General features: G+C 47.3%; 2 protein-coding genes and 3 long non-coding RNA genes across 7 annotated transcripts in view; 2 read left to right on the top strand and 3 right to left on the bottom strand.

The window, feature by feature from the left end:
• LOC144456632 (uncharacterized) overlaps window positions 1-27,976 on the top strand; it is a 469,008-nt gene that overhangs the window by 44,519 nt on the left and 396,513 nt on the right. The gene's annotated exons all lie outside the window — the stretch shown is intronic.
• Window positions 2,789-5,172, bottom strand: LOC110201813 (uncharacterized; the record flags this gene model as incomplete). Its single annotated transcript, XM_020977700.2, is given in 1 exon segment — window positions 2,789-5,172. A coding segment is annotated over 1 exon segment (762 nt), but the record flags the coding sequence as incomplete, so codon positions are not given.
• Window positions 5,482-17,074, bottom strand: LOC110201783 (zinc finger protein 713-like). 2 transcript variants are annotated; one of them, XM_020977681.2, is made up of 5 exons: window positions 16,628-17,074; window positions 12,435-12,532; window positions 8,332-8,476; window positions 7,950-8,091; window positions 5,482-5,561 (listed from the first exon to the last, which is right to left on the bottom strand). In XM_020977681.2, the coding sequence occupies exons 2-5, from the start codon at window positions 12,474-12,476 to the stop codon at window positions 5,549-5,551; spliced, it is 342 nt and encodes a 113-aa protein (XP_020833340.1). In that variant the 5' UTR covers window positions 12,477-12,532; window positions 16,628-17,074; the 3' UTR covers window positions 5,482-5,548. The 2 variants fall into 2 exon arrangements, with proteins under 2 accessions (XP_020833340.1, XP_020833339.1); XM_020977680.2 differs by lacking the exon at window positions 16,628-17,074 and adding an exon at window positions 13,972-14,335.
• Window positions 17,230-22,520, top strand: LOC110201807 (uncharacterized). The gene is made up of 2 exons (XR_002322577.2): window positions 17,230-17,347; window positions 21,628-22,520. It is a non-coding gene; the product is annotated as an uncharacterized LOC110201807 (long non-coding RNA).
• On the bottom strand, window positions 20,234-22,329 carry LOC144456633 (uncharacterized). 2 transcript variants are annotated; one of them, XR_013485640.1, is made up of 3 exons: window positions 22,261-22,329; window positions 22,094-22,160; window positions 20,234-20,786 (listed from the first exon to the last, which is right to left on the bottom strand). It is a non-coding gene; the product is annotated as an uncharacterized LOC144456633 (long non-coding RNA). The 2 variants fall into 2 exon arrangements; XR_013485639.1 differs by lacking the exon at window positions 22,261-22,329 and having other exon boundaries at window positions 22,094-22,175.

Raw genomic sequence — 27,976 nt, 5'->3', positions numbered from 1 at the left:
TAACCCTCAGGCACTGTAGAAACGTGAGCAATTATTAGCTATTGTGACTGGTCAGGTGCTGGCAATCCCATGGTCACCATGGTTGTTGGGAGCTCCAGCTAACACCAGGAGGAATTTGGGGAGAACACCAAGTGAGGCAGCATGGAGCCATGGACACCAAGAAAGCCTGTGTTCAAATCCTGCCTCAGACACTCCACTGGACAGATGACCCAGGGCAGGTCACTGCCTCTCCTGATCTCAGTTCCTCATCTGTGAAAGGAGGGTGAGATGAGAGGGCCAATCGACCAATATTTGTGAAGTGCACACAATGGGGCGGTGCTGTGCTGTGCTCTGGAGATACAATGAAAGGTAAAATACGGTCTCTGCCCTCCAGAAGCTCCCGTTATAATGGGGGAAATAACATGCAAAAAACTATATACACACATAGATAATATACATTTTTGTTGTTCAGTCTTTTCAGCCATGTCCAACTCTTTATGACCAACTCTTCATTTGGGAGTTTCTTGGCACAGATACAGGAGTGGTTAGCCATTTTCTTCTCCAGCTCATTTTACAGATGAGGAAACTGAGGCAAACTGGGTTAAGTGACTTGCCCAGGGTCATACAGCTAGTAAGTGTCTGAGGCCAGATTTGAACCCTGGAAGATGAGTCTTCCTGACTCTAGGCGACACTGTATCCACTGCTCCACCTAGCTGCCCCACACATTACATACATGCATGCACACACACATACATGTGTAGCAACACAGGTGTGGGCCTCACACATATGGTAAGGCTCATATGTGGTGGGGAGGACACTGTCCTTGGGTGTGGCTCAAAGGGAGGCAGAAGAGACATCTCCAGCCTTTTCTCTCCCCACCCCCCTTCTCCAAGGGAAACTTTCATTCCTGCCAAGAGGGGAGGTGAGAGGTTGGGGCCAGAGGCCACTACTGTGCCCTCGTTAGAGAGAGGGGGGACCAGCCTAGAAACATATCTAAATGCTCCCTTGAATATGATTGGGTTCTGCCATCTTGTTATCTCTGGGGGTAAGAGGAGCCCCAAGCTCCATAGCTAAGGCTCAACTCCTTTCCCACCTAAATACCAGTTTCACAATGACCACATACATAGCAAATGGCAATGAAGCCCATTTATCCAAATCGTCACAGAACAGAGAAGATATACATAGGAGAATACATACATACCTACCTACCTACATACATACATATATATATCAGACAATGGAGAGTAAAGGAATTCTCCCATTGGGAGCAAGGCAACAGCTCCACCAAGAGGGAGGGCCCTGGATTTGACCCAAGGTGAAATCCCCCCCCCCAGTCTCAGGGGTAGCAAGCTGGGAGTAGGGACATGATGGAGACTGCCCACTCTTCTCATGACTTCCTAGGGTATTCCTTCGGCAGCCTGAAGGGGGATGGCCTCTTCCATCTTCTCTTGAAGCTGGAAGCCAACTGGACACTACCTGTGAAGAAGACTCTTGCTTGGAGAGTCCTCAAAGTGGGAGGGAGGGGCTGTCCTAGAGCTTCTTGAACATATGTGAGGCAGGGCCTTCATCTCTACCATTGAGGACAGTGTTCCATGGCAAGGGGCTTTGGGACAGGGGTTACACATACATGCATACATTCATACATACGTATATACATGCATACCTACATATGTACCATATATGTACATGCAGAGAGATATATGCAGGGTAGAAGGAAGGCACCAGCAGTTGTGCTTGGGGTGGGGAAGGAAAGGATCTCAGAAGCAGCTGCGGTGTGAGCTGAGTAGCTAACAAAGCTGGGGAAGGCAAGAAGGAAAGGTGAGCAGGGAGAGCTTTTCAGACATGGAGCACAGCCATCAGGAGATGATAGCAAGAAGCCTGGTGTTGCTGGATAATACAGTACATGAGACAAGGTAAGGTATAAGAAGACTGGCAAGGTGGGGAGTCCCAGGCAGAGTCTCTTCTGTTTGATCCTGGGGGTAATATGGAGCCTCTGGAGTTTATTGAGTAGGGGTGGCAAAGTCAGACCTGCATTAGGGCTGTTACCTTGACAGTGGGGTGGAGTATAGATTAAAGTGGGCCCAACCAAAAGGCTACTGCCAAAGTCCAGGTGTGAGGTGATGAGGGCCTGCCCCAGGATTGGAGGAGAAGAGGCATCAAGTACTTAAGCACAAGCTCTGTGCCAGCACTTTACCAAGCACTAGAGATACAATGAAAGGCAAGAAACAGGCCCCACTCCCTAAGAGCTCAGTCCAAGGCAGAATTGATAGGACCTGATGCCATGATGTGAGTAGGAGAGAAGAACTGAGGATGACCCCTAAGTCGTGAGTCTCGGTGACTAGAAGGATGGGGGTGCCCTTGAGAAGTTGGGAAAACAGTGAAGTTATCTGCACATAGATGATAATGGAACCTAGGGAAATGTTGAGGTCAATCAAGGCAGAAGAGGGCCCAGGTCCCCTGATGTTAGTGGGCGTGACCAGGAGAAAGAAAGAAAAACCAATAAAGAAGACTTGGAAGGAATAGTTAGGCAGGTAGGAAGAAAGCCTGGAGAGGAAAGAGGATCTAGGAGAAGATGGTGATGGGGCTCCTTCTAAATCTACAACTCTTGTCAGTTTCTTAATGGTTCTCTAAGGAGATATAACCACTGTCATTCACCATACATATGGTCAGTATGGACTTGTCAACTTAGAATCTTGGTCCAAGGCCCCATCTATCAGAAGAACCACCCTTCTCCTTGGTCAGATTTATTCAATAAACCTCATTCACAAGAACATTTCATAATATAGTGAACCACACAAACTTTGCTTCCCTGTATGTAGTCTTTATTCATGACCAAAGAAGTACACACACACACACACACATGTATATGTATATATAAAATCAAACTGCATTACTACAAACCTTATGTGGGCTATATGCCTCCCACTTGTCTTGCGACAAAGCAGCCCTCAACCAATTTACAAGTAGAAGCCAAACCAATACATTTCTGGAAATTTCTTACAGACTTGCCCTCCCCATGAGTGCTTGGCACACAGTAGGTGCTTAATAAAGACTTTTTCATTTATTCATTTGTTCTAAAGCTGTTCCACTTCTTGGTTTCTGTACATTGAGGGATCTCCTGCTCCCAAGTGACGTGGCGGGTCTCTGGTCCCTCCTCTGGGCAGCCATCAGCAATCTGAGTTCAGACACTGAATCTGTATTCTTCTCTCCTTTTTCCTTGATGTTGGCTACTCTGCTCTAGCCACTGCTCAAGCCTCTCCAACCTCACTGGAGTCACCCTTTGAGTAGGGAAGAACAGAATGATGGGCCAGGAAAAGGAATTAGCCTTAGCAAGCAAAGCGTGGAGAGCTATTCCCCAGGGACTAGAAGGGAAAAGAGGCCAGATAATGATGCTGAGAATTTTTTAAAATGGAGTTGAGGAAGCAAGTTCCTGTCACATCAACACAATCTGCAAAGCAAATTAGCTGAAATGTGGGAGTTGTTGGAGTAAGGCGATGGGGGGCTTAACACAAGTGAAAGGTTTAGAAAAGCTAGCATAGGAAAGTCGACCACCATTACATGCATTGAATTCCCCAATTTTCCCTGAAGTACATGACCTGGCCAAAATTCTTATAACCATTTCACTCATAAGGATTTAAATTAATAACATTTCTCTTCAACATGAATCGTCTGGTGTTGGATAAGCTGCTTGTTCAGGCAGAAGGCCTTCCCACACTCATGACAAATGTAAGGTTTCTCCCCAGTGTGAATCATCTGATGGCGTGTGAGTGTCACACTTCGGTTGAAGGCCTTTCCACATTCATTGCATTCAAAAGGTTTCTCCCCGGTATGAATTATCTGATGTCGAGAAAGGGTAGTGCTACAGTTGAAGCCCTTCCCACACTCATTACATTTATAAGGTTTCTCACCAGTGTGCATTCTCTTATGTTGGGTGAGCTTTCGCCTCTCAGAGAAAGCCTTCCCACATTCATTACATTCATAAGGTCTCTCTCCAGTATGAATTCTCTGGTGCAAATTAAGAGTTGAACTGCACCTGAAGGCCTTCCCACATTGATGACATTCATAAGGTTTCTCTCCAGTGTGAATTGTCTGATGTCGAGTCAGAGCTGAGCTGCAATTGAAAGCTTTTCCACACTCATTACATTCATAATTATTTTCTCCAGTATGAATACTCTGATGCAGAATCAGCTGTTTGCTCAGGTAGAAGGCTTTCCCACATTCCTTACATTCATTTGGTTTCTCTCCAGTGTGAATTCTCTGGTGCTGGGTAAGTTCTGTTCTCTGTCGGAAGGCCTTCCCACATTCAGTGCATTCATGAGGCTTCTCTCCCGTGTGGATTGCCTGATGATGGGTGAGCAGGGTGCTGAGGCGGAAGACCTTCCCACACTCATGACATTCATAAGGTTTCTCTCCAGAATGGATTGTCTGATGTCAAGTGAGCAGTGTGCTTAGGTGGAAGGCCTTCCCACATTCCTTACACTCATAAGGTTTCTCTCCAGAATGAATTCTTTGATGTTGAGTAAGCTTAGACCTCTCACAGAAGGCCTTCCCACATTCACTACATTCAAAAGGTTTCTCACCTGTATGAACTGCCTGATGTCGGATAAGCTGTGTGCTCAGACAGAAGGCCTTCCAACATTCATTACATTGATATGGTTTCTCTCCAGTGTGAATTCTCTGATGTACAATTAGTTCTGCCTTCAAGAAGAAGGCCTTTCCACATTCATTGCATTTATAGGGTTTCTCTCACGTATGAATTGTTTGATGTTGAGTAAGATGTGCCCTCTGGAAGAAGGCCTTCCCACATTGACTACAGTCATAAGGTTTCTCCCCAGTACGAATTCTCTGGTGTCGAGAGAGAGTTGTGCTGCAGGTGAAAGCCTTCCTACATTCATTACATTCATAAGGCTTCTCTCCAGTGTGAATTCTCTGATGCTGAGTAAGCTTTGACCTCAGGCGGAAGGCCTTCCCACATTCATGACACTCATAGGGTTTCTCTCCAGTATGAATTCTCTGATGCAAAGTAAGAGTTGAACTGCACCTGAATGCCTTCCCACATTCATTACACTCATAAGGTTTCTCCCCAGTATGAATCACATGATGGGAAATAAGAGATGAGCTGTTGTTGAAGGCCTTCCCACACCGATTACATTCATAAAGTTTTTTCCCCACTATCAATTCTCTGGTGATAAATCAGGCATGTTTTCTGACTAGCCTTCCCATTCCCCCTGAGTTTTTCTGAAGTATGAAGACTCTTTATGTGTTTCTCACTTTTTTGCAAACACCTTTCCACAGAGACTCCTTCTTTGGGAAATAGGATGTGCCGTTGACTGAAGTTTCTGTCATACATATTAGATTCCCGGCCTCTCACTTTAAGAGGTGTTTTCCTTTGGGAAATTTTCACTTTCCTGTAATGTTCCTCCTCAACCCTCTGCTGCCTCATTAATGAGGCCTCAAGTTCCCAGGATTCTCTCAGGTTGGAGACACAAGAACTGTGCTTTGCTGTATCTCCTGGGATATTTGATCCACTAAAACACCGTGCTTTGGAGCTGACTCCTTGGTTTGGGGATCAGCTGTGCAATCTGAAAGAAAGAGAAAGTGTCAATAACCCTTGTACCCTGCGCTGTACTCTTAGGAATCTACCGTCCAACTGTAAGGGTACAAACACAACACCACCTTGTTTGTGGCGTCAGCTGCCATTTATAAAAAGCTTCTACCTTCATTTCACAACAGCCTTGGAGGTCAGTTATTACACTTTGCAGAGAAGGAAAGCGAAGCTGAGAGTGACTTAACGACCGACTGAAGGTCGTGCAATTAATAAGCAGCAGAGGAAGGATTGGAACCATCATCTCCTAACTTCCATTCTTGGGGTCTTTTTCCCACAGCCTGAATTTTGTTCTCCGGCCTTACCACTGTCTCTGCCATTTAAAGAATGACATCCAATACTGGTGAAAGAAGGGGGTGCCCTTGCTTTGGCCTCGTTTGTGCGGAGAAGGCTTCTAATAACTCTCCATTGCAAATCATGCTGATTCTTAGTCTTAGCAATAGACTTGATCTTAAGAGAAGGGCCTTTCCATGCCTCCAGTATAAAGGAGGGATGTATTTGGTCCGAGGCATTTTCTGAGTCTGTGGTCAATCTGTCCTGTGGTTCCTGTTGTTTAGATGATTGCCTACGCGTTTGACCTTGAGAGGCAGCAGGGTAAAATGAGATGCCCTTAGGGCTGGGGTGACCAGACACAAGCCCTGGCTCCATCATTTGGCTGAGTCACTTCAGATCTCAGGCAATTCTCCAAGACCGCAAGCTGCAGAACAATTGATCAATCCACAAGGACCCTAATAGGCATGTCCCAAACACGGCTGAGGCCAAGGTAAAAATGAACCATCCCTACCTTGAGGAGGCAGGGGTGAGGAGGAGGCACTTCCATGGATGGGATAAAGGCATGAAGATGGGACACTTTGTGGGAGGAAAGGGGAGAAAGTGAGTTTGGCTGGACCACAGGCCAAGGGGTGTGTCAAGAGGAGGAAAGAGGGACTGGAGCCCAATTATGACGAACAAGGGGCTGGGCCTCGAGGCAGGAAGGAGCCATGGAACAGGGGATGACCTTGCCCTGGTCAGACCTGGGCTTTAGGGAGATCCTGGCCTCCATGTGGATGCACCAAGACAGAAGAAAGCAGAAGCAGGGGGCACAATGAGCCTCGGGGTGCTCCAGGGTAGCCCAAAGAGGGTGGATGCAGAAACGTTAAGAAGGCAGGATCAGTGAGACCTGGGAGAGCTGACCATGACTCTGGCCTCCAGAGAAGGGTGGAGGGGTAGGAAGCCAGACGTCACTAGAAGGAGTTTCTTCACGAGGAACCAAGTCCTCACCTGACACCAAAGAAATCACAAGTCCAGGTGAAGCTGGGGTAAAACTTAAATTCCATAGTTGGGTTCAAAAATCAGTGTCACAGGGGGCAATTAGGTGGCACAGTGGATAGAGCACCGGCCTTCCCATTAAATCGTTGATAGCTGAAAATCACACAATGAAATGTTGCCTGAATTGTGGGAAAACGAGACAACAGGCCGCTGGTAGGAGAGGTGGAAAGCTGACCAGGGCCTCTGCGGCCTCTAAGCCAAACGGCCAGAACAAGACCACCTTTAGCACCTCCAACGGGGCCTGCCTGGAGAAGACCATGGGGAAATGCAGTGACTCTGCTCTGAGAATCACACCCAGCAAGAAGTCACTGAAAGAAAGCAGGGTCTTTCCTCTAAAAAGATACTCACAGAAGCTTGACCAGGAGCAGGAAAAGCCTGGGAAGAGGCCCAGAGACTGACAGCCAGACGAAGGCACCAGGCCAGTCAGTGGGGCACACGCTGCCCCCACCCAGTATCGGCCAGAGCCTCAGCCCTGCCCCAGCTTCCCACGTCCCCAGGGCCGGCCACTGGCCTTTTGGCTGACCCAGCCTCAGACGTGATGCTGGGGGCCATCCTTAGGTCTTGTGTCCCTGCCCCCTGGGACAAGAGCTCCTGCAGAGAAGACACAGTCTCCCTATTTGTGTCCCCAGCCTCTGACACAGGGCTGGTCACACTGTTGCTGGTGGTGCTGTTTCAGTTGCCCCATTTGGGGTTTTCTTGGCAGGGACACTTTGTCATTTCCTTCTCCATCTCGTTTGACAGATGAGGAATGGAGGCAAACAGGGTGAAGTGACCTGCCCAGAGTCGCTAGGGCGCTAGGAAACGTCCGAGGCCAGATTTGAACTCGGGTCTTCCTGACTGCAGGCCCAGCATCACTCGGGTAATGTCCTCTATAAGCACAGCCCCTCCAGGGCCAGGGACTGACCCTCACCAAGTCAGGGGACTGACCTGCTAAGGGGAAGGAAGAAGCCTCAGTCCTTCCTCACAAGCCTGGGGACCTTGGACAGCTCCCAAGCCAACACTTTGCAAAGCTCCCACCCACAGGGCCTCCTCATATCCCTGGCTTTCAGGCACTCACCTGTTCGACTGCTTCTGGGGCTCTGTTCGTAGCAGTGGGGGAGAATGACCCATCACAGAGGGCCTTCCTCTGACCTCTCCCTGCCAAGTAGAAACCTCTGCCCGGAGGACCTGCTCCGGGACTCTAGGGGACAACGTGGGGCCTGAGGGAGGAGAGTAGGAGAGATGCTCTCAGGCTGCCAATGTCCAGCCTCACAAAAGCCTCTCCCCCAGGATCGGGCAGCACTAGCGCCCCACCTGGTGGACACAAATGGACTGGGAATCTCCACATGCCAAATGACAACCACTCAACACCCACATAGCCCTCAGCATTTACTGTATGGAAGAGAGGAAGCCCACCCTCCCACGGGCTCGACCCGGGTCCCAGAGGCAGCCATCCTCACCCAGGCACACCAGGTTCCCATAGTTCTCCAGCATCACCTCCCTGTACAGGGCCTTCTGAGGAGGGCCCAGTTGCTCCCACTCCTCAGGGGTGAAGGTCACGGCCACGTCTTGGAATGTCACAGACTCCAGACCCAATGACCGTCTCTGAGGGGAGATTGGCAGAAATTTCAGGGGAAGGGGTCCTCGAAGTAATACAAGTTGAGTATGGAGTGGTTGCTCTGGGGCCCTCCATCGAGGGAGCCCCAGACTGTGGAACACATAAGGAACAGTGACAACAGTCTGGGAAGCAGGTGTAGAAGCTAAGGGAGAAGGGAACTGAGCAGAGGAAGTATTCATTACAAATACAACCTCACTGGATCCTCATGCCCATCAGGGACGGAGGTGCTGTGATGAGCCCCATTTGAAAACTGAGGAAACTATGATCCATGACAAGCCCAAAGGAGCAATGATGAAGCCAAAAGAACTGATATGGACTGACTTCAGACTGAAGCAGACTAGTTTTCATTTTCTTTCTTTATTTTTTTTATTTCAGTCTTCTCGTATAAAACGACTAATATGGAAATGTATACATAACTGCACATGTATAACCTATATCTGATTGCTTACCATCTCAGGGAGAGGGGAGGGGACAGAGGACGGAGGGAATTTAAATTAAAATGTTTAAAAAATTGAAAAAAAAATTGAGGAAACTGAGGCCAACAGTTAAGTGACTTGCCCAGAATCACACCACTGGGAAGCATCTGAAGTTGAATTTGAACTTGGTCTTCCTGACCCCAGGCCCAGGGCTCTATGCACAGTGGCACCCCTAGCTGCCTATATCAAGGATTCTAAATATTTGTAGACTGATTGTTTTTTCCACTTGATCAAGGGTGAGCTCAAGAGATATTTATATTCATTGACTTAATCCAAGACTTCTTCCCTCTCTTGGTCTGGGAAGAGTCCTTTCTAGACTGATCAGACCTCTCTTTAGAAACTGGCTAGATGGGGCAGCTGGGGGCACAGTGGATAGAGTACTGGCCCTGAAGTCAGGAGGACCTGAGTTCAAATCCAGCCTCAGACCAAACACTTGGCACTTACAGCTAGTGTGACCCTGGGCAAATCACTTAACCCCAATTGCCTAAAATATACATTTAAAAAAAAGAAACTGGCTAGGCCTTTGATGAGAATGAAGTAAAAATATTTCAGGAGACTGTTCCAGAATTCCTAGTTTAAGACTGTTTCCTCATTTAAATTGGGCTTTGGCCCAACTGGACTTTAGACTAAAGTGCCATTTTTACATTATTTGTCAGAGGGAAGGCAGGTGGTGGGAAATGGTGGCGCTTTATATATTTTATGTATATTTTTCTGAGGGATTCAAATAAACATGGGAAAAGTTATATGAACGGATACAAAGTGAAAAAGTCAAAACCAAAAGGACAACATGTACTCAATAACTAATAGATAAAAAGGATTAAAAGGAAACCAAACTCCCAACAAGTGGAAAATCCATAATGGTCCTACAGAACAGATAATGCAATATGGCTTCCATGTCACAGAGGTGGGGGACTACCAGGACAGAATGTTGTATACACTGCTGGTACGGTCCCTAGATCGGCTATGTTTGTTTACCTGCTTTTCTTTGTTACCAAGAAAGGTTCAAACTGGAAGTGGGAGAATGGGAAGGGTATTCCCAGAGGTGACTGAGATGTGAAAATGAAAGGTGTTAGTAAAATGGATTTTTTTTAAGGGGGAAAGTGGTCTTAGGCAAAAAGATGTAAGATTAGTGGCACTATCACTTCATAAAACAGAAATGTCCTGCAGTGTTGGGGGTCAATCACACTCACTTGTAGCCTCTGTGGGATGGTCATGCCTCAGGCTACTACAAAACTGTTCTCTATTCATTCTCTCATCCTGGGTTCCAGGATAATCCAAGGGCATATTTTGGTATTTCCTCATTACTTGCTAAACTACAATACTGCTTATTAAATAATAAATTAGCTCAGAGCTTCCCCCCACCAGTTTATTAAATATCTAATAAACTGGAGAAGCCTCCTTTCCCATAAAGAGTTGAAGTTCAGAACTCTTGACAAATCAAACCTTCTAATCTCTCAAGTTTACATAAATATCAAAGGTACTGGTCATACCATTTATTAACAATATAACCAGTAATCTCACAAAGCCATGTCATTATTTACAAAGCTATAGCTTCAAAAACGATCAATTAGATTCACCCCTAAACCTTCACAGTGACTACAGTGGTCATCCTCACTTCTGGAAACAAAGTCCCATCATGCAGTTCACTCTGGATACCAATTCAAGTCTAACCTCAATAATCCTCTTCCTAAGTTAAAGGTTAATTACAGAACAGGAGCCAGTATCTGAGGTTTACAAAGCCCTTACAGATGTTATCTTATTTTATTCTTGCCACAATCCAGGGGGTGAGGGGTGGGGTAGAGAGGTAGGAGATTTAATATCCATTCTCTTAGGAATGAAGCTTCTCCTCATTTTTTTCCTGAGTCTTCTCCCATTTTATCTCTTCAGCCAGGACAGGCATGTCTCTTCAGAAGACCTGTTCCATACAGACCCTCCCGTCAGGGGCTGTTAGGCTGGGAGCCCCTCAGCAATCTGCTGCTATACTCGAAGATACAGCCTAAGGGTCTCTGATCACTGTGGGACAGTTTGATGAGGCCAGTGTTACAGGAGCAACACCCCCCCAGGGCAACTCCCCCAAACTTACACCAGACCCCCTGAAGGTAGCTACAACTTCTGTCCAGGGGCATCCCAGAAAGACCGCGGTTCCCAGCACTGCTGCTCGCAAGCCCCAACCAGTGGGATCCCCATTGACAATCAGCCATTACCAGAGGTAATGAGCTCTTTAGAAAAGATATTTATTGAGAAAGTATAGCAAGAACTTCAGGTACATAAAGCAGCTCCCCAAACCTGGGCTACATGTGGCTCTGTGTGGGAGCCATGCTCTGCCTCTGTAGGACCCTCAGGCTCAGAGGTGGGGGAGGGTCACCCTCCCTGAAGCTGCCTTTCGTTGATGGCTTTAGCTTGTCCTTTGTGTCTCTCAGCTCCCAACACAGATGCTGTCATCAGCCCCTGCTGCTCAGGGGGTGGTGGAGATAGAGAAACAGACACACAGGGCAGGTCTGGAAACTCTGGATCTTGGGTCCTTTTGAGGTTCACAAGGTCATAACCTGGACAACTGGGGTAGGAAGAAGAAGACAGAGAAAGAAGGGAAGAGAGAGAAACAAAGAGAGATAGGGAGACAGAGAGAAAGAGAGGGAGAGACAGAGACAGAGGTAGACAGAGACAAAGAGAAAAAGAGAGACAGCTACAAAGAGACAGAGAGAGACAGAGACAGAGACAGAAGAGACAGAGAGAGACAGAGGTAGATAGAGACAAAGAGAAAAAGAGAGACAGCTACAAAAAGACAGAGAGAGAAACAGAGAGACAGAGATAAAGAGACAGAGAGACCAAGAGAGACAGAGACCAACAGAGAGAAGCAAAGAGAGACAGACAGAAACATAGGAGACAAATAGAGGCAAAGAGACAGAAAGACAGAGAAAGAGACAGAAATGGAGACAGAGAGGCAGCAAGCAAAACAGAGAAAGACAACAACAAAGCTAGAAGCAGAGAGTCAGAGACAGAGACAGAGAGACCCTCTCCTCTCTCCAAGAGCAAGCCCCTCTCCCAGCCCTTTGGCTCTCCACTAAGTTTCCAATTAGCCTAGACCCAGAGTCCTTTGGGCCTGACTCTTTAGGCTACTGGGAATTTTCTCCAATTGACAGAGGACTTGGTCATTCCTGGTCTGGCCTTTGGATTACCTCATTCAATAGAGGTATAAGGCCTTTGGTCAGCAAGTGAAGCATAACTTCACCCTTACACTAACTTGGAGACCCACTTCAACAAGGGAACCAGGGGCCATTGAGGAAGACACTGGAATGGAAGGCTCAGGGCTAATCCCCACCTCTGCCAGGACTTCGGTGACCTTGGGCCAGCAGTGTTCCCAAATGCGAAATGAGGGAGCTGGATGGCCAGCTCTCATACCAGGAATCTCAAGTTCCTGGCCTGCCACAATCAAAAGAGAAAAAACAGAGGCAGGGAAAAGGACACTCACCCTCAGCTGGTGGGTCTTAGCCTTGAGGACCAGGAGGGCCATAGAGTCTGGCTGAGCTCACACCTGTTGGGGGCGAACAGAAGCTTCCAAAGGCAGAGCTGGGGAGGAAAAGGGAACACACCATGAGATGGCCTGGCCCTGTCTTAGAGTCCCCAGAAAACTACTGTGTCCTTAAGTGCCCCATGGAGGTCACTTCTCCTTTACTGGCTGCCTACTCTATACAAGGCATACACTCACCCACTGGGCTCAGTACTGGGTGAGCAAAGACAAAACCATTCCCTGCTTCTCAGGAAGCTTGTGATCTAGGGCAAGGAGTTTGACACATTAACAGGGAGAAACAAGATAGTGGAAGGCAGGGAGAACACCAGGAACTCAGAGGACCAGACAGCCAAAAAGGAATCTAAGAATTCTCAGAGCCAGAGAACAGCGGTGGGCATCTCAGAGGCAGTGGCAGCAGGGCATGAACACCCAATAGGCTGGAACATGGAGCTTAGGAAGGTTAGTCACCAGGAGAAAGAGCTGAAAAGCCTGGGCTGGAGCCAGAGGTGATGGGAACCTCTTGTCTAACCCATGGGCAACAAGGTACTATGGAAGGTTTTAAAGGCCTATCAATTTCATCTCTGCAGAATCTCTGGTCCATTTCACCTCTGCAGCATCTCTGGCCAATTTTACCTCCCTGTCTCTCTGGCTGATTTCTTCTACAGCATCTGCCAAATATGCCCCTTTCTCTCTTCTGCCTCCCCACGCTAGTGCAGAACCTTAACCCCTTAAGCCCAGGCTATTGCAATAGCTACTGGGGAGTCTGCCTGCCTCAAGTCTCTTCCCCATTCCAGTCCATCCTTCATTCAGACACCAAAGTGATTTTCCTAAAATGAGATCAAGCACGATACCTCCTACTCAATAACCTTCAGTGGCTCCCTACTGTCTCCAGAAGCAAATACAAAATGCTCAGTTTAGCATTCAAAGTCCTTCATAACCCAGCCCCCTCTTCCCTTTCCAGTTTTCTTACACCTTATTCCCCCCACATATTCTTCAATCCAGCGGCACTGGCTTCCTGCCTGGTATTATTTTGACTAGTTATGATAGCTGACATTTATATAGCACCTCCTATGTACCTGGCACTGTGCTAAGTGCTTTACAAGTATTTTCTCATTGGATCTTCAACACGGCCCTTCAAGGTAGGTGCTCTTTATCTCCATTTCACAGATGAGGGAACTGAGGCATAGAGGTCAAGTGATTACCTAGGATCACATAGCTATTAAGTGTCTGAGATTGGATTTGAACTCAGGTCTTCCTGACCCTGTTCTCTATCCACTGAGCCACCTACAAGAGCCTCCATCTCCCATCTCCACAGCATTTCCTCTGGCTGACCCCTTACCGCCTTCCCTGCTTCCTTAAGTTCCAAACCAAACCCCACCCCCTGGGGCAGGAAGCCTTCCCCGGTCATTCTTCCCTCCCCGTCCTATTTAGAGCTGGCCTTGTATAGACTTGTTTGCATTAAACGGTGAACTTCAGGAGGACAGGGACTGTCTCTCACCTCTTTTTGTGTCCCCAGCCCTTCTTGGCACAGCGCCTGGCATACAGCAGGCATTTAATAAATGTTTATGGAAATAAACCGAATTGCCCATTAGGAAGATCTGGAAAGGGAGAGGAGGAGGAGACAGAGGAGGGGGGCGGAGCAGAAACAGGAGCAGTTTGGGACCAGAGGAGGAGGAGGAGGGGTGAGAAAGAGGGAGGGATCAGAGGCTGAGGTCGGACCCACCTCTGACCCCTTCCGCACACACCTCCGAAGCAGAACAAGGTCACAGAGCAAGAAAAGGAAGTGACGTCGTAGAGCGCATGCAAAGAACCCCGACTTCCACAGGCCTCGCCCTCTTCGTTTCCATATCAACCCGCCCAAAATCCTAGAGGAAAAAGGGGCCAGGATGAGGCAAGGCTTTCTGGGAAACGTAGTTCAGTTGCCTCCCCCTCTTCCCCTTTCCCCTCCTCCCCTTTTCCCTGCCCGCTCACACCCACCCAACCAGACTGTCACAGGCGGGGCGGGGAGGGGGGGCGGGGTACAAGTATCCTTTGGGGCTCATTGGGTGCGAATTCTGCAGGGGGGTGGGGAGCGGAGGGGTAGCTGGACCTGGGGTCAAATAAGATCTATTACTTACAAGATGGGTGACCCTGTTTGCCTTGGTTTCCTGAACTGTAAAATGGGTATAATAACAGCCCCTCCCTTCCGCAGTTGTGGGGATCAAATGAGGTCCTATTTGTTTAAAGGAAAAAAAAGTGCCTGGCACATAGGCCCTCTATAAATGCTTTGTCTTCCTCCTTGGCCTTGACCTTGCTGCCCCTTGAGCTGGTCAGAGGCCCCACATGATCCCCAAGGATCACGGGGTCATCACTTCTAAGTGACAGCCTGGGAGCTCCCACTGGTACAGCTGCCTTTAATGGTCAGCCAACAGATACTATAGTAGAATGATTAGGGGGCAACTAGGTGGCGCAGTGGATAGAGCACTGACCCTGGAGCCAGGAGGACCTGAGGTCAAATGTGGACTCAGACACATAACATTCATTAGCTGTATGGCTCTGGGCAAGTCACTTAACCCCAAATGCCTCATAAGAAAAAAACAAAAACAAAAGCCTATAGTAGAATGATTAGCAGCTACAAAACATTCTCCTCCAAATCTGGGGAACGCTGCCCCAGATCCACCCAGCACAAATTTAGGGTCACCTGCACCATGGAAAGAGTGAGCACCATGGTAGTAAGGGACACTTGTAGAGAGTTGCATGTGGACACAAGAGGGGAGAGAAGGGGAGGAAGAAAGAGGAGAGGGACACGAGAGGAAGAGGAGGGGACAGAAAGAGGGAGGGGGCACAACAGGGGGAGGAAGAGGGGCAGGGGAGGAGAGGAGGGGGGCCTCAGGGCCTACCTTTGATCATTAGGTCCTCACAGGGCTTCTCCTTGGACACAGCATCTCTGCTGGCAGGGGCTGCCCTGCCTGGGCCTGCTCTTGAACTGGCTAGCTCCAGGGAGAGTGTATATCTGCTCCCTGCTGGGCATTCTTAGACTACCCAGGCTACTTTTTTTCAGCCAATGGCCAACTCCTCTCCCTATCGTTTGTACTTCATGTAGGGATGAGAAGGCATTAAGTACACTCATAACTCAGTACTTCTGCTGTCTGCTCCTTCCTTTCCGTGATTCCATCAACCAGCTAGGTGGGGCCAATTCCCCCTCAATGTGTACTTAGGGTTAGGCTTTGCTAGAATCTCTTTGTTAGGGCAGAGCTCACCCTTCTCCTACCCTGTCATCCGTGTTCTCCCATCCTACCTCCCAAATGTGTGGGGCCTTCCTCCTGCAGTCCTGCAGATAGCTACCCCCAAAGGTAAACGACTAAGGGCTGGGAACACACTGGTCATCAACAACTTGATGAAATTATTCCCTTGATCCCAAAGAATGAGAAAAAGGCAAATTGTAGCTACTCCCACCCATCAGACTGGTAAAGATGCGGGAAATGTGGGAAAACAGCCAGCGAGTGGGAACTGGGCCCAGAAAGTTCCTGAGTGGCAGTCCCAGCTGCTGTGCTGAGGCTCAGCAATACCACTCCAAGCTTAAGCCTGGAACAACCAAGAGAGAGGAAAAGGACGCAGGTGTACAAACACTCAATGATGGCCAGCCGCAGGCTGGAAGCAAAGGGTGCCCAGAGAGGACCTGAGAGGGCAGAGAAGGGGGCAGCTGCAAGGACACACCTTTGATTCAGGCTGGCACCAGCCAGTGGGAGAGGAGAGGGAGGGGAGTGAGAAAAGGAAACACAAAGCATTAATCGCATGGATAGCGAGAAAGGAAGGGCGCTACTGGCTGATGGGCAGCCATGTCCCCCAGAAACTGGCTCAGTGTTTTACTTTAAAAAAAAAATGCATCTATTAATTTGAGGGTGGGGCAGCTAGGTGGTGCTACAATGGATAGAGCACCCCCCAGCTGTGTGACCCTGGGCAAGTCATTTTGCCTCAGTTTCCTCCTCTGTAAAATGAGCTGGAGAAGGAAATGGCCAACCACTCCAGTATCTGTGCCAAGAAAACCTGAAATGGTGCCTTGAAGTCTCATTCACAACTGAAAATAACAACAAAGCTATTAATTTTACACTTAATGATAATTGGTCCCACTGTCCTCACCACCCCCACCCCCAGAACCAAAAGGAAAAACTCACCCTGAAATGAAAAAGAAAATTCTCATCACAAACAAAACCCACTCCCGCACGGGCCATGCCCCAAATATCTGGCTCTCGTCTCTGTTCGCGTCCCTGCCTGCCCTCTTCCCCTCTGTCTGAACTTTCAGTCCATCTCCCCAAAGGCAGGAGATGAGTGGCTAGTCCGTGTGAGGAGTGACCAGTCCATGTGACGAGTGGCCAACCACGTTCAGTCCTCCGGATTCTGAGAGCGCCATTGCTGCACGTTTTGGTGACCCCCAAAAAGAGCCGCTGCTTTTGTACCGCTCTCCCTTAGCGGAACAGTGGCGGCAGGGTCAATGGACCGCAAAGAAGGGACTTTTGCAGAGGTGGGGAGACCGCTAACCCATCAGAGAGTGTTCCCCCAGGAAGCGCAATGAGGCAGGACTTTCCCTAAGGAGAGTACTTCGGGGACCTGGGGTGGGGGGAGATCAGCCGCACCGGGGGTACTGCGGGGCCCCAGAGGACTTTTATGGAGGTGGGCGGGGCCAAGATCAAGGGGAGCCTAGGGCATGTGCACACGATGACTAGGATATTAACCACATTTCCCAGAAAGCCTTGCCCTGCGCCAGCGGCTGTGGGTAGTCATGGAAACAGGGGACAGGTGGGCGGGAGCGCTTATTTCTTGCGTCACTTGTGCTGCTGCCCCACCTGTCCTGAGTCTGGAGCCCTGACTTTGAGGAGAGAAGGCGGCATAGCAAGGTCAGGGTGGGCATTATTCCCGGAGTCCTAAAGGGACACTTGGAGGAAGAGGAGGGACGTCACGCTGAGGTCACCCTGGGGTGAGGTGCAGGAGGGGTCTGTCCTCGGGGGTCACTTAAGGGTCAGATGAAGATCAATTCCAGAATCACCATGAGGTCACTGGGGAGTCACCTGGGGCAGTTCAGTCCCAGAGTCACCATGGGGTCACTATGTGGGGGAAGTCATTACCACGGTCACCATGTTCATTCGGGTCAGAGAGTCAGTCTTAGCTTCAGCAGTCACTAAAGGGTCAATCACAGGGGTCACTTTGGGGAGTCATATGGGGTCAATCCCCAGGTCATCACAGAGGTCAGGTGGGGGGGTCAGTCTCAGGGTCATTCAGGGGTCAGGTGGTGGTCCATCACTGGGTCACTTAAGGGTCAAGTAGAGGGTCAGTTCTAGGATCACCACAGGGGTCAGGTGGGTTAGGGTTAGGGAGGGTCAGTCCCAGTGACCCAGGGGTCACCATGGGCTCTGCCTCCAGACCTACATCTGTTGTCCATGGCTTAGAGCTGAACAGGCCTGGGGATCACTCACTGAGACCGCCCAGGGAGGGGAAGGAATGTGCCCTTGGGCCCAGAGGTCAGGGAAGGTGAGGCTCCTCCTCTTGAAGCCTGGGGTAGGGCTCATGGCCCTCAGGTCTCCCAGAGGAGTGACCCTTCCATGGGTGACAAAATGGGTCCAAGGGCCCGCCCCCCCAGGTTAGTGAGCTGAGCAATGAAGCCCTGAAAATGGTGCTGGGTCCTCACTACCACCCAGGAGAGAGATGCTACTGTTGTACCCTTTTTACAGATGAGGAAACTGAGGCTGACAGGGGCAAAGCAGCTGACTAGCAGCAGAAAGCCTGAGATTGAGTCCCAGCTATGATCCTAACTGATCTTGTGACCAGGAGCAGATTCAGCTGCAAGAGAGGCCTGGGCCTGGAGACAGGAAGACCTGAGTTCAAATGTGACCTCAGACCTTTATTAGCTGGGTCACCCTGGGAATGTCACTTCACCACTGCTTGCCTCAGTTTTCTCATCTGTAAAATGGGGACCCTAACAGCACTTGCTTCCTCCCAGAGTTGTGGTGAGGATCCAATGAGGTGATCATTATAAAGTGCTTAGCCCAGTGCCTGACACACAGGAGGCTGTCACTATTCTTATCCGTTCCATTTTCTCTACTTCCTCACTGGTAACATAAGAAATGGGAAGCTTGGTGGCACATTTAAGGTTAGCAGATAACAGTGGACAGAGCGCTGGGTCTGAAGCCAAGAGACCTGAATTCAAATCTGGCCTCAGAATTGTATTAGCTGTGTGACCCTGGGCAAGTCACTTCACCCTGTTTACCTCAGTTTCTTCATCTGTAAAATGGGCTGAAGAAGGAGCCAGTAAACCCCTCCAGTATCTCTGCCAAGGAAGCCCCCAGTGAGATTGCAGTCAGACACAGCTGGAAAACAACTTAACAACAACATGGGGAATAAGAGAAATTCTCGAGGGGAGCCCACAAAGAAAGGGGCCAGTAGCCTTCTGATACCCCCCATGGTGCGCTCCCCTCAATATACACCATCCCTGATATCCATCTGAGTCAGCTATACTCAGCATCAAGAAATAGGTGTTGGTACAAAGGGTCCATCCCACCGGGGCACACACAGTTCACAGCTCCTGCCTGCGGCCTCCAGGGTTCACAAGGTCAATCTCTGGTAGGGGCAGAGGGGGAGGCTGTCAAGGCTGGGCCAGACACTCAGGTAAGACCCACAGGGCATAGCCGAGTCTCTGGTGCTCCCCAGAATTACCCAGGGAGCTCATCCTTAGCAAAATGCCTTTGATTGAATTCTTGGTGGATTCAGTATCGTGTGCCTTGTTCACACCTAGGTCATCTCTGTGAGGAGTGCTAGGGGTGTGGGTCCCTCATGTCCTTATCTTGAATGTAGACTGAAGTATATTATTTCTTTCTCTTTTCTTCTTTCCTTCCTTCCTTTCTTCTTTTCTTTCAATCTTCTTGCACAAAATGACTGAGACAGAAATGCTTTACATGATTGCACACGCATAACCTGTATCAGATTACTTACCATCTCATCCTCACGTCTGAATGTGAGGGACCTGCTCTGAGGGATTGTCCAGGGTAACCCCTCCCCCATTTTACAGAAGAGGCATAGGAACTGCCCTAAGGTCACAAAGGCACAGAGCTAGGGCTGGTCTTTGGCATCTCAGGAGTCACTGGCCTTCAAGGACATGGCCACAACCACCCCAGAGGAGTGGGGGCATCTGGGCCCACCTCAGAAGCAGCTTTACCTTGAGGTAATGCTGGAGAACTACAGCAACCCTGTAGTTGAGGCTCCCAGGCTGCCCTGGAACAAAGAATCAGGCCAGGGAGGTGTCTGTGTCCTTCCTCAGTGTGCACTGTGGGAGCTCTTGGGTGCAGATGGGCTATTCACTGTTTAGAAGGCAGAGACCAGGGATTTGGGAGGAGTGGCCCCCACTCATCCACCTGTTTCCAGGTGGAAGGGCTTTGCTTTGTAAAACTGGATTGTTTGGCCTTTGAGATTATACCTGCCCCTTATCCCGTTTGGAGTTTTCTTAGCAAGGATACTTAAGTGGTGTGCCATTTCCTTCTCCAGCTCATTTTACAGATGAAGAACTGAGACAAAATTAGGTGACTTGCCCAGGGTCACCCAGCTAGTAAGTGTCTGAGGCCAGATTTGAAATCAGGAAGAGGAGTCTTCCTGACTCTGGGCCGGTGCTCTGTGCGCTGTGGTGCCCCTACCTGCCCCAGTTAGGGGACAGTTGCCACTAAATGTGGAAAATAATATGAATAGGACTATCTATTAAGTTTCTCTTTTCAATTATTTTCTGTGGAGTCCCAAAATAACCCTAACTCATTTGTTTTATTTTATTTTCAAATTATATTTTTCTCCTAATTACATGCAAAAACAATTTTGAACATTTATTTTTTTTACATTCTAAGTTCCAATTCAATCCCTCCGTCCCTCCCCTCTCCCATCCCTGAGATGGTAAGTAATCTGATACAGGTTACACATGTGTAGTCATGTAAAGCATTTCCATCTGAGTCATTTTGTGCAAGAAGATGGAAAGAAGAAAAGAGAAAGAAATGACATACTTCAGTCCACATCCAGATAACATCAGTTCTTCATCCTGAGTCCTTTGCTGAGAGGAGCTAAGTCATTTGCATCTGATCATTGCTACAATGTTGCTGTTACTGTGTGCAAGGGTACAATGTTGTCCTGGTTCTGCTCACTTCACTTTGTATCAGTTTGTGTAAGTCTTTCCAGGTTGGTTGTTTTTTTAATCATCCTGCTTGTCATTTGTTACAGAACAGTAATATTCCATTACAATCACATACCACAACTTGTTCAACCATTCCCCAGTTGATGGGCATCCCCTTGGTTTCCAATTCTTGGCTACCACAAAGAGAGAGCTGCTATAAATAATTTTGTAAAAATAGTTTCTCTCTCTCTCTCTCTCTCTCTCTCTCTCTCTCTCTCTCTCTCTCTCTCTCTCTCTCTCTCTCTCACACACACACATACACACACACACACACACACACACACACACACACACACACACACACACACACACACCCCTCTTTGGGATATACCTCTAGCAGTGGTATTGCTGAATCAAAGGGTATGCAAAGTCTTAAAACCCTTTAGGCATAGTTCCAAATTACTCTCCAGAATGGTTGGATCAGTTCACAATTCCACCAACACTGAGTATCCCATAACTCCACCATTAGTGCCCCAGTTTTTCCACATCCCCTCCAACATTTATCATTGTCCTGTTTTATCATGTTAGCCAATCTGATAGGTATGAGGTGGTTCCTCAGAATTGTTTTAATTTGCATTTCTCTAATCAATAGTGATTTATAGCATTTTTCCATATGACTATAGATAACTTTAATTCCTTCATCTGAAAACTGTCTGTTCATATCCTTTGACTATTTATCAATTAATCCTAACTCATTTGAAGGGGGGAAAAAAGGCAGGGAAAAGCCAAGTAAATACAAAATATCTCCCAAGCATGGAGTGTCAATTCTGCTCCTGATAAGTTGTGTAGGCAACCCTTAGGCAAATCTTCCCCTAGTGTAGGGATCCATGGGAAAGCTTTCTATACACCAGAGATGATGCAGATGTAAGGTGGCAGTATCTAACTTGCATTTCATTTCATGGAAGAACCAGGAAGCAGGACTAATTATACACAGTGGTGAGTACAGGGGAAATTTGCCTTCACTGTGTCTTTCAGATTGGGAGACAAGGCCTGGGACCAAGGAGTCACCTCCAAGCAGAGCATTCTTTAGAACATCCATCCCTAGGGGGACTCATGATGGATTGTCCCTGCATATCCAACCTGAGTGACTCTGAGGGATGTAATGCCAAGTCACAGAAGATGTAGAGCAATGGGGAAGCTCACCCAGAGGCCCTGAAGGCAACACATGGGACAGAAGTGGCAATCCAGGGCCAACTGTTCCCATCACAGAAAGCATCTCTAGGGGGCAGCTAGGTGGTACAGTGGATAGAGCACCGGCCCCAAATTCAGGAGGACCTGAGTTCAAATCCAGCCTCAGACATATAATGCTTACAAGCTGTGTGACCCTGGGCAAGTCACTTACCCCCAATGCCTAGCCTCCCCCAATAAAAAAGTATCTCAGAAGCTCAGATTCAAATAAATGTAATACAGTCGATTCCAAGAAGATACTTTTGTTACTTACAAGCATGATGAATGTGATAAAGGCTTCAGTCACAGTTCAATCATTTCTGTCCACCAGACAATTACTACTGGAAAAAACAACATAAATATGTGGAATGTGGAAAGGCTGCCAACTGCAGTTCATCCCTTACCTGCCACCACAGGATTCACACTGGAAAGAAATCTTACCCATGTAGTGACTGTGGGAAGGGCTTTCACCTGTGGGCAGGACTTATTGAATATCCGAGTGTCCATCCTGGACAGAAACCATATAAAGCTCATGAATGTGGGAAGGCCGTCAATTGGATCTCATCCCTTACTTGTTGTCACAGGATTTGTACTGGCAAGAAACCTTATGAATGTAATTAATGTGGGAAAACCTTCTGCCTGAGGGCTGAACTTACTAGACATCAGATAATTCATAGTGAATAAAAACATTTTGAATGTAATGAATATGGGAGGGGATTCACCTACAGCTCATCCCTGAGTTCCCATTAGAGGATTCATACAGGAGAGAGACCACATAAATGTAGTGAATGGCCTTTGGCCAGAAAACAGTACTAATTTATCATCAGAGAAGTCATACTGGAGAAAAACCTTATAAATGTAATGAATGTAGGAATGCTTTCTTCCATAGGTCAGAACTTATTTCCCATCACAGGATTCACACTGGGGGGAAACCTTATAAATGTAATGAATGTGGGATAGCTTTCAACAGAACCTCATTCCTTACTTCCCATTTTAGGAGTCATTCAGCAGAAAAAAACATATGATTGTGGGATAGCCTGAGCGGATGGATGGGTAAGTGGGCAAAACAAAACAAAAACCATTAATCATTGACCACACGCTAAATGCTGTACTGGGGATACAAAAGGAAAGACAGCCCCTAACCCAAGGATCTTATAATGAGGTGAGATAGAAGGGTAGTGCCCAAAGAAAGGCCCTTTGGTCCTCAATGTCACGGGCATGGTGTGTGGAGCCACGTGGGAATTGTCTGGGCTACTGAGAAGATGGCAGGGAGGAAAGAGTGAAATAAAGCATGGCTGGGGCCTTCCTGAAAGAATGGACTAGGACAGGTAGCCCCCAATCAGAATGCCAGGGCTGCAGAGCTGAAAGGATTAACTCCTGGGTACCTTTTTGGGTCTCTGGTATTGGCTGAGATGGCTGCTGGAGAGTAGAGTGGCCTTCTGCCATTAGGGCAACTTTATAGGAACCTATTCATATTGGAGAGAAACGTTACGAAGTTAAGGCCAGAGGAATGAATTTCCTCTGACTGGTATACATTTCCACATGTATGACCTATTGGCTTCTCCTGGGAGGCAGCAGAGTGTGGTGATTTTGAAGCCAGAGCACGTAGGCTCAGCCAACCTCAATGGGCCTGAGTTTCTACATCTGTAAAATGAGGGGCTTGGACCAGGTGGTCTCTGATGTCCCTTCCAGCTCTAGAACAATGATCCTATCCTGACAGAGACATGGTGTGGAATGACGTGTAGATTTTTTTAAAGTTCTATTTTTTTACAATCTTTTTTTTTTAGGATTTCGAGTTCCAAATTCTCTCCCTTCCTTTAGCCTCTCCCTCACCCATTAAGAAGGCAAGCAATATGATATCAATTACATACATGAAGACATGCAAAACATAATTCCACATTAGCCATGTGAGGCATACCTTTTCTACATGGTAAGTGTGTTGGTTTATTTTGCTTAATTAATACAAGGAAGAGATCCCTCAAGGACTCATGGGAAGGTGAAATTTTTTAAAGCCTCAATAAAACGTGATTGAAATAAAACAATTCAGGCAGAATTCATCTATCACTGAAAACTGAAGGATTCAAACCAAAGGAGAATCAAAGGAGATATTTGTAAAGTACTTGGAATAGTGCCTGGCACATAGTAGGCATCATAAAAATGTTTATCCCCTTTTCAGTGTCTTAAAAACCTAAGAAGAAAATATCCCAGAGAAGAAAGTGATCAGCAGTGCGAAAGGCTGTAGAGAGGTCAGGGAGAATAAGGACTGAGAAAAGGCCCTTGGATTGGGCAACTAAGAGATCACTGTTGACTTTGGAGACAGCAGTTTTGGTGGAATGAGGTCAGAAGACAGATTGTGAGGGGTTAAAAGGAGAGTGAAAGGATAAATGTTGGGGAAGATGTGGAAAAATTGGAACACTGATGCATTGTTGGTGGAGTTGTGAACTGATCCAACCATTCTGGAGAGCAATTTGAAACTATGCCCAAAGAGCTATAAAACTGTGCATACCCCTTGACCCAGCAATACCACCACCAGGTCTGTATCCCAAAGAGATTTAAAAAAAAAAAGGAAAAGGACCTATATATACAAAAATATTTATGGCAGCTCTTTCTGTGGTGGCAAAGAATTGGAAATTGAGTGGATGCCCATCAATTGGGGAATGGTTGAACAAGGTGTGGTATACGAATGTAATGGAATACTATTGTGCAAATAAGAAATGATGAACAGGCAGATTTCAGAAAAACCTGGAAAGACTTGTACAAACTGATGCAAAGTGAAATGAACAGAACCAGGAAAACACTGTACACAGTATCAGCAACATCGTGTGATGATCAACTATGAATGACTCAGCTCTTCTCAGCAATACAAGGATCTAAGACAACTCCAAGACTCTGGATGGAAAATGCTATCCACATCCAGAGAAAGAACTATGGAGTCTGAACACAGCGAAGCAGACTATTTTCTCTCTTTTTTGGGGGGGTATTCTTTTTTCTCATTTTCCCCTTTGGTTCTAATTCTTCTTTACAACATAACTAATGTGAAAATATGTTTAATATCAGATTACACGCCATCTTGGGGAGAGGGGAGGGGAAGGAGGGGGAGAAAATTTAGAACTCATGGAAATGAATGCTGAAAACTAAAAACAAATAAGTAAAAATTTTAAAAAGAAGACAGGGAGAGGAGAAGTGAAGGCACATTGTAAAAAGCCTTTCCAAGGAGTTTAGCCATGAAGGGCAGAAGAGATATAGGATAATAGCAGAGATGAAAGAGACAAGTGAGGGTTTTTTCAGGATGGGGGTGACATGAGCATGTTTGTAGGCAGTGGGGGAGGAGCCAGTAGACAGAGAGAGATTGAAAATAAGGGAGAGTGGGGATGACAGAGGGGCCGATCTATTAGGGGAATTTATATAGAACTGGATGCAATTTTTTTTAATTTTTAAAATTTTTTAAAATTTATTTTGATTTATCAATAATCACTTTCATATGCTTTTGAGTTTAAAATTTTTCTCACCCTCCCCAAGACAGTGCACAATCTAATATAGGCTATACCTTTATATTCCTATTAAACATATTTTCACATTAGTGATGTTGCAAGTAAAAATTAAAACCAATAGGAGGAATCATCAGAAAGAGGAAACAAAACTCAACAAAAGAGAAAGAAAAATAGCAATTCAACTTCCATAGTTCTTTCTTTGGATGTGGATAGCATTTTTGATCATAAGCCTCTGGAGATATCTTAGATCCTTATATTGTTGGGAAGGGTTAAGTTTATCAATATAAGTCATTGCACAACATAGCTGTTATTGTGTATAATGTTCTCTTGGTTCTGCTCACTTCACTCAGCATCAGACCATACAAGTTTTTCCAGATTTTTCTGAAATCAGCCTGTTCATCATTTCTTATAAATAGTATTCCATTACATTCATATACCACAACTTGCTCAGCCATTCCCCAACTGATGGGCATTCTCTCAATTTCCAATTCTTTGCCACCACAAAAAGAGCTGCTATGAATATTTTTGTACATATGGGTCCTTTTCCCATTTGTATGATCTCTTTGGGATACAGCCTTAGAAGTGCTATTGCTGGGTTAAAGGATATGCACATTTTTATAGCCCTTTGGGTATAGTTCCAAATTGCTCTCCAAAATGGTCAGATCATTTCACAACTCCACCAACAATGCATTAGTGTTCCAATTTCCCCACATCTTTTCCAACATTTATCATTTTCCTGTTTTGTCATGTTGACAATCTGTAGCAAGTAGAGGGGTTAGTCTTGGTCAGGAGTGAGATCACTACATAATGTTATATGGGATGAAGGGGGAAGAGAGGGGCAGAAAGTGCCTGAGTGAAGGGAGATGATGATGAGGGGAGAAGAGAGAGCTCTTGAGGAACAGCCTCAATTTTTTTTGTAAAATATGAAGCAGGGGCTCAGCTGACAGGGTGAGGGAAGGGAGCCATGGGAGGTTTAAGGAGAGATGAGGTTCTTAAGAGCCACTGAGGAGGGTGAGAGCGTGAGCTGGTGAGGGAGGTGCAGGAGGGCCGTTGAGCAGCACCGAGGGCCCAGGGACATACATTTGTAGTGCAGCCAGCCCAAATGGCTGCATGATTTTCTCCACCTTCGCTCAGCAGCATGTGTAGGAGTGTTCCAAAGCTGAGGCTCAGCTGGGCATAATCGGGGACATAATGGGGTGAGGGATTCAAGATAGGAGGATGGGGTAGAATTGCAGAGAGCAGCAAGGACAGGGTAGATGGCCTGGGAGAGAACTGAGGGGTCCAAGGGTGGAGATGAATCGATAATTAATTTGTGAAAGTATGAAATGGGGGCAGGTATGCCCAGTTCTTTGGGTACTTGCCAGGAAAGCCATGACTGGCAACAAGAAACAGGACAGCAATCACACATACCTTTAATAAGGCCCAGAGAAAAGTGGTGAAAAGTGGGGAGGGAGACAGAGGCTGGACAGGGAGATGGTGAAGGCAGGCAGGTATAATGGGAAGGGGGAGAAGCAGAGAGCATCACTCCCATCCATCACTGTGTATCAGGAGCATCGGAAGCACTGTGCAGCATGGACCCCATGGAGGTGGACGTGGGCTGGGAGGCAGGAGTTTGAGGTCTCATTTTTACAGGGTCTTGTGGGGAAACAGAACAAGTGCTCTCTGCCCCACCTCAGGATTACTTCAGGGACGCATCAAAATCCCCTCCGAGTTACTGCTAAAACTTCAAAGTTCTCGGCACCTTCTTTATGCTCTGGTGGTCTGGAGCCATGGACACGTTTAAATATCATAGGACGAGGAGCCTGGATAATCAGTCCCTAGGTGGTTTTTCCTTATTTGGCACGTTACCAGGACGTGCATTTTGGTTAATACAGGGTACAATTTGTACATTATGCTACAGTTTGTTTGTGACTTCCTGGTTCCCCTTTGCAATCTTATTTCCTGCTAAAATTTACCAGAAGGGGACTGGAAGGGTAGTGGGTGCTAAGGGGGACCAGGACAAGATACAATTTTCATACTAGATGTCATGGTGTAGATGAAGAGTAGGGGGAGATAAGGGAAGGCAGAGGGAGTGGTGGAAAGCCAAGCAATTAGGGTTGGATAAGGGGGTTTCAGAATTCTTGAGCCTGGAGGTGGCACATTTGTGGGTAATAACATCTCTGTGGCTGAGGTAGGGTGGAGGAGGAGCTCATGGCAGGTGAGCAGGTTGAGAATGAGGGTTAGGATGGTTGGGGTGTCTGACATTAGGATTAGTGGTTAGGGTGTGAGGGACAGGCATTAAGTAGGGGAGAGAACAAGCATGTGTAGCATCCCTACTATGTGCCAGGCACTGAGCTAAGCACTTGAGGAATATCTCATTCCATGAGTGACCAGAGAGGCTGTCCATTTCAAGTTCCCTCTTCTTCCCTCTACTCTTCTTCACTCATCACCCATTCTTTCCTCTGTGGCTGTAGAGTCATCATGCCCTGAGTCTGAGGGTAAACAGGCCCAATGGCCACCCTCCTGTGGACACTCCCATCTGCTCGGTCTTCCTCCTCGACCCTTTGGATGCCCAGAACTGGACCCCCAGCATGCTTCAGATGGCCTCTAAACAGGGCAGAGATCAGTAGAACCGTGACTTTCCACTTCTCACATCTGCGGCTACTCCATTTCCTTTTGCTACGCTG

The sequence above is a fragment of the Phascolarctos cinereus genome, unplaced genomic scaffold (assembly GCF_003287225.1).
Source record: "Phascolarctos cinereus isolate Bilbo 61053 unplaced genomic scaffold, phaCin_HiC Scaffold_4;HRSCAF=312, whole genome shotgun sequence".
Taxonomy (NCBI): Eukaryota; Metazoa; Chordata; class Mammalia; order Diprotodontia; family Phascolarctidae; genus Phascolarctos; species Phascolarctos cinereus.
Note: the sequence above shows the minus strand (reverse complement) of the source record. Positions and strands in the feature narration are given on the sequence as shown.

What these genes read in the sequence shown, in the direction of transcription:
- LOC110201783 (XM_020977681.2), bottom strand. Translation starts at nt 12,476, where the DNA reads ATGGCCCTCCTGGTCCTCAAGGCTAAGACCCACCAGCTGAGG. An exon ending in CTAAGACCCACCAGCTGAGG is followed by an intron (nt 8,477 to 12,434) that starts GTGAGTGTCCTT and finishes ATCTCCCCTCAG; the next exon opens with AGACGGTCATTGGGTCTGGA. An exon ending in TGGGAACCTGGTGTGCCTGG is followed by an intron (nt 8,092 to 8,331) that starts GTGAGGATGGCT and finishes CTCCTCCCTCAG; the next exon opens with GCCCCACGTTGTCCCCTAGA.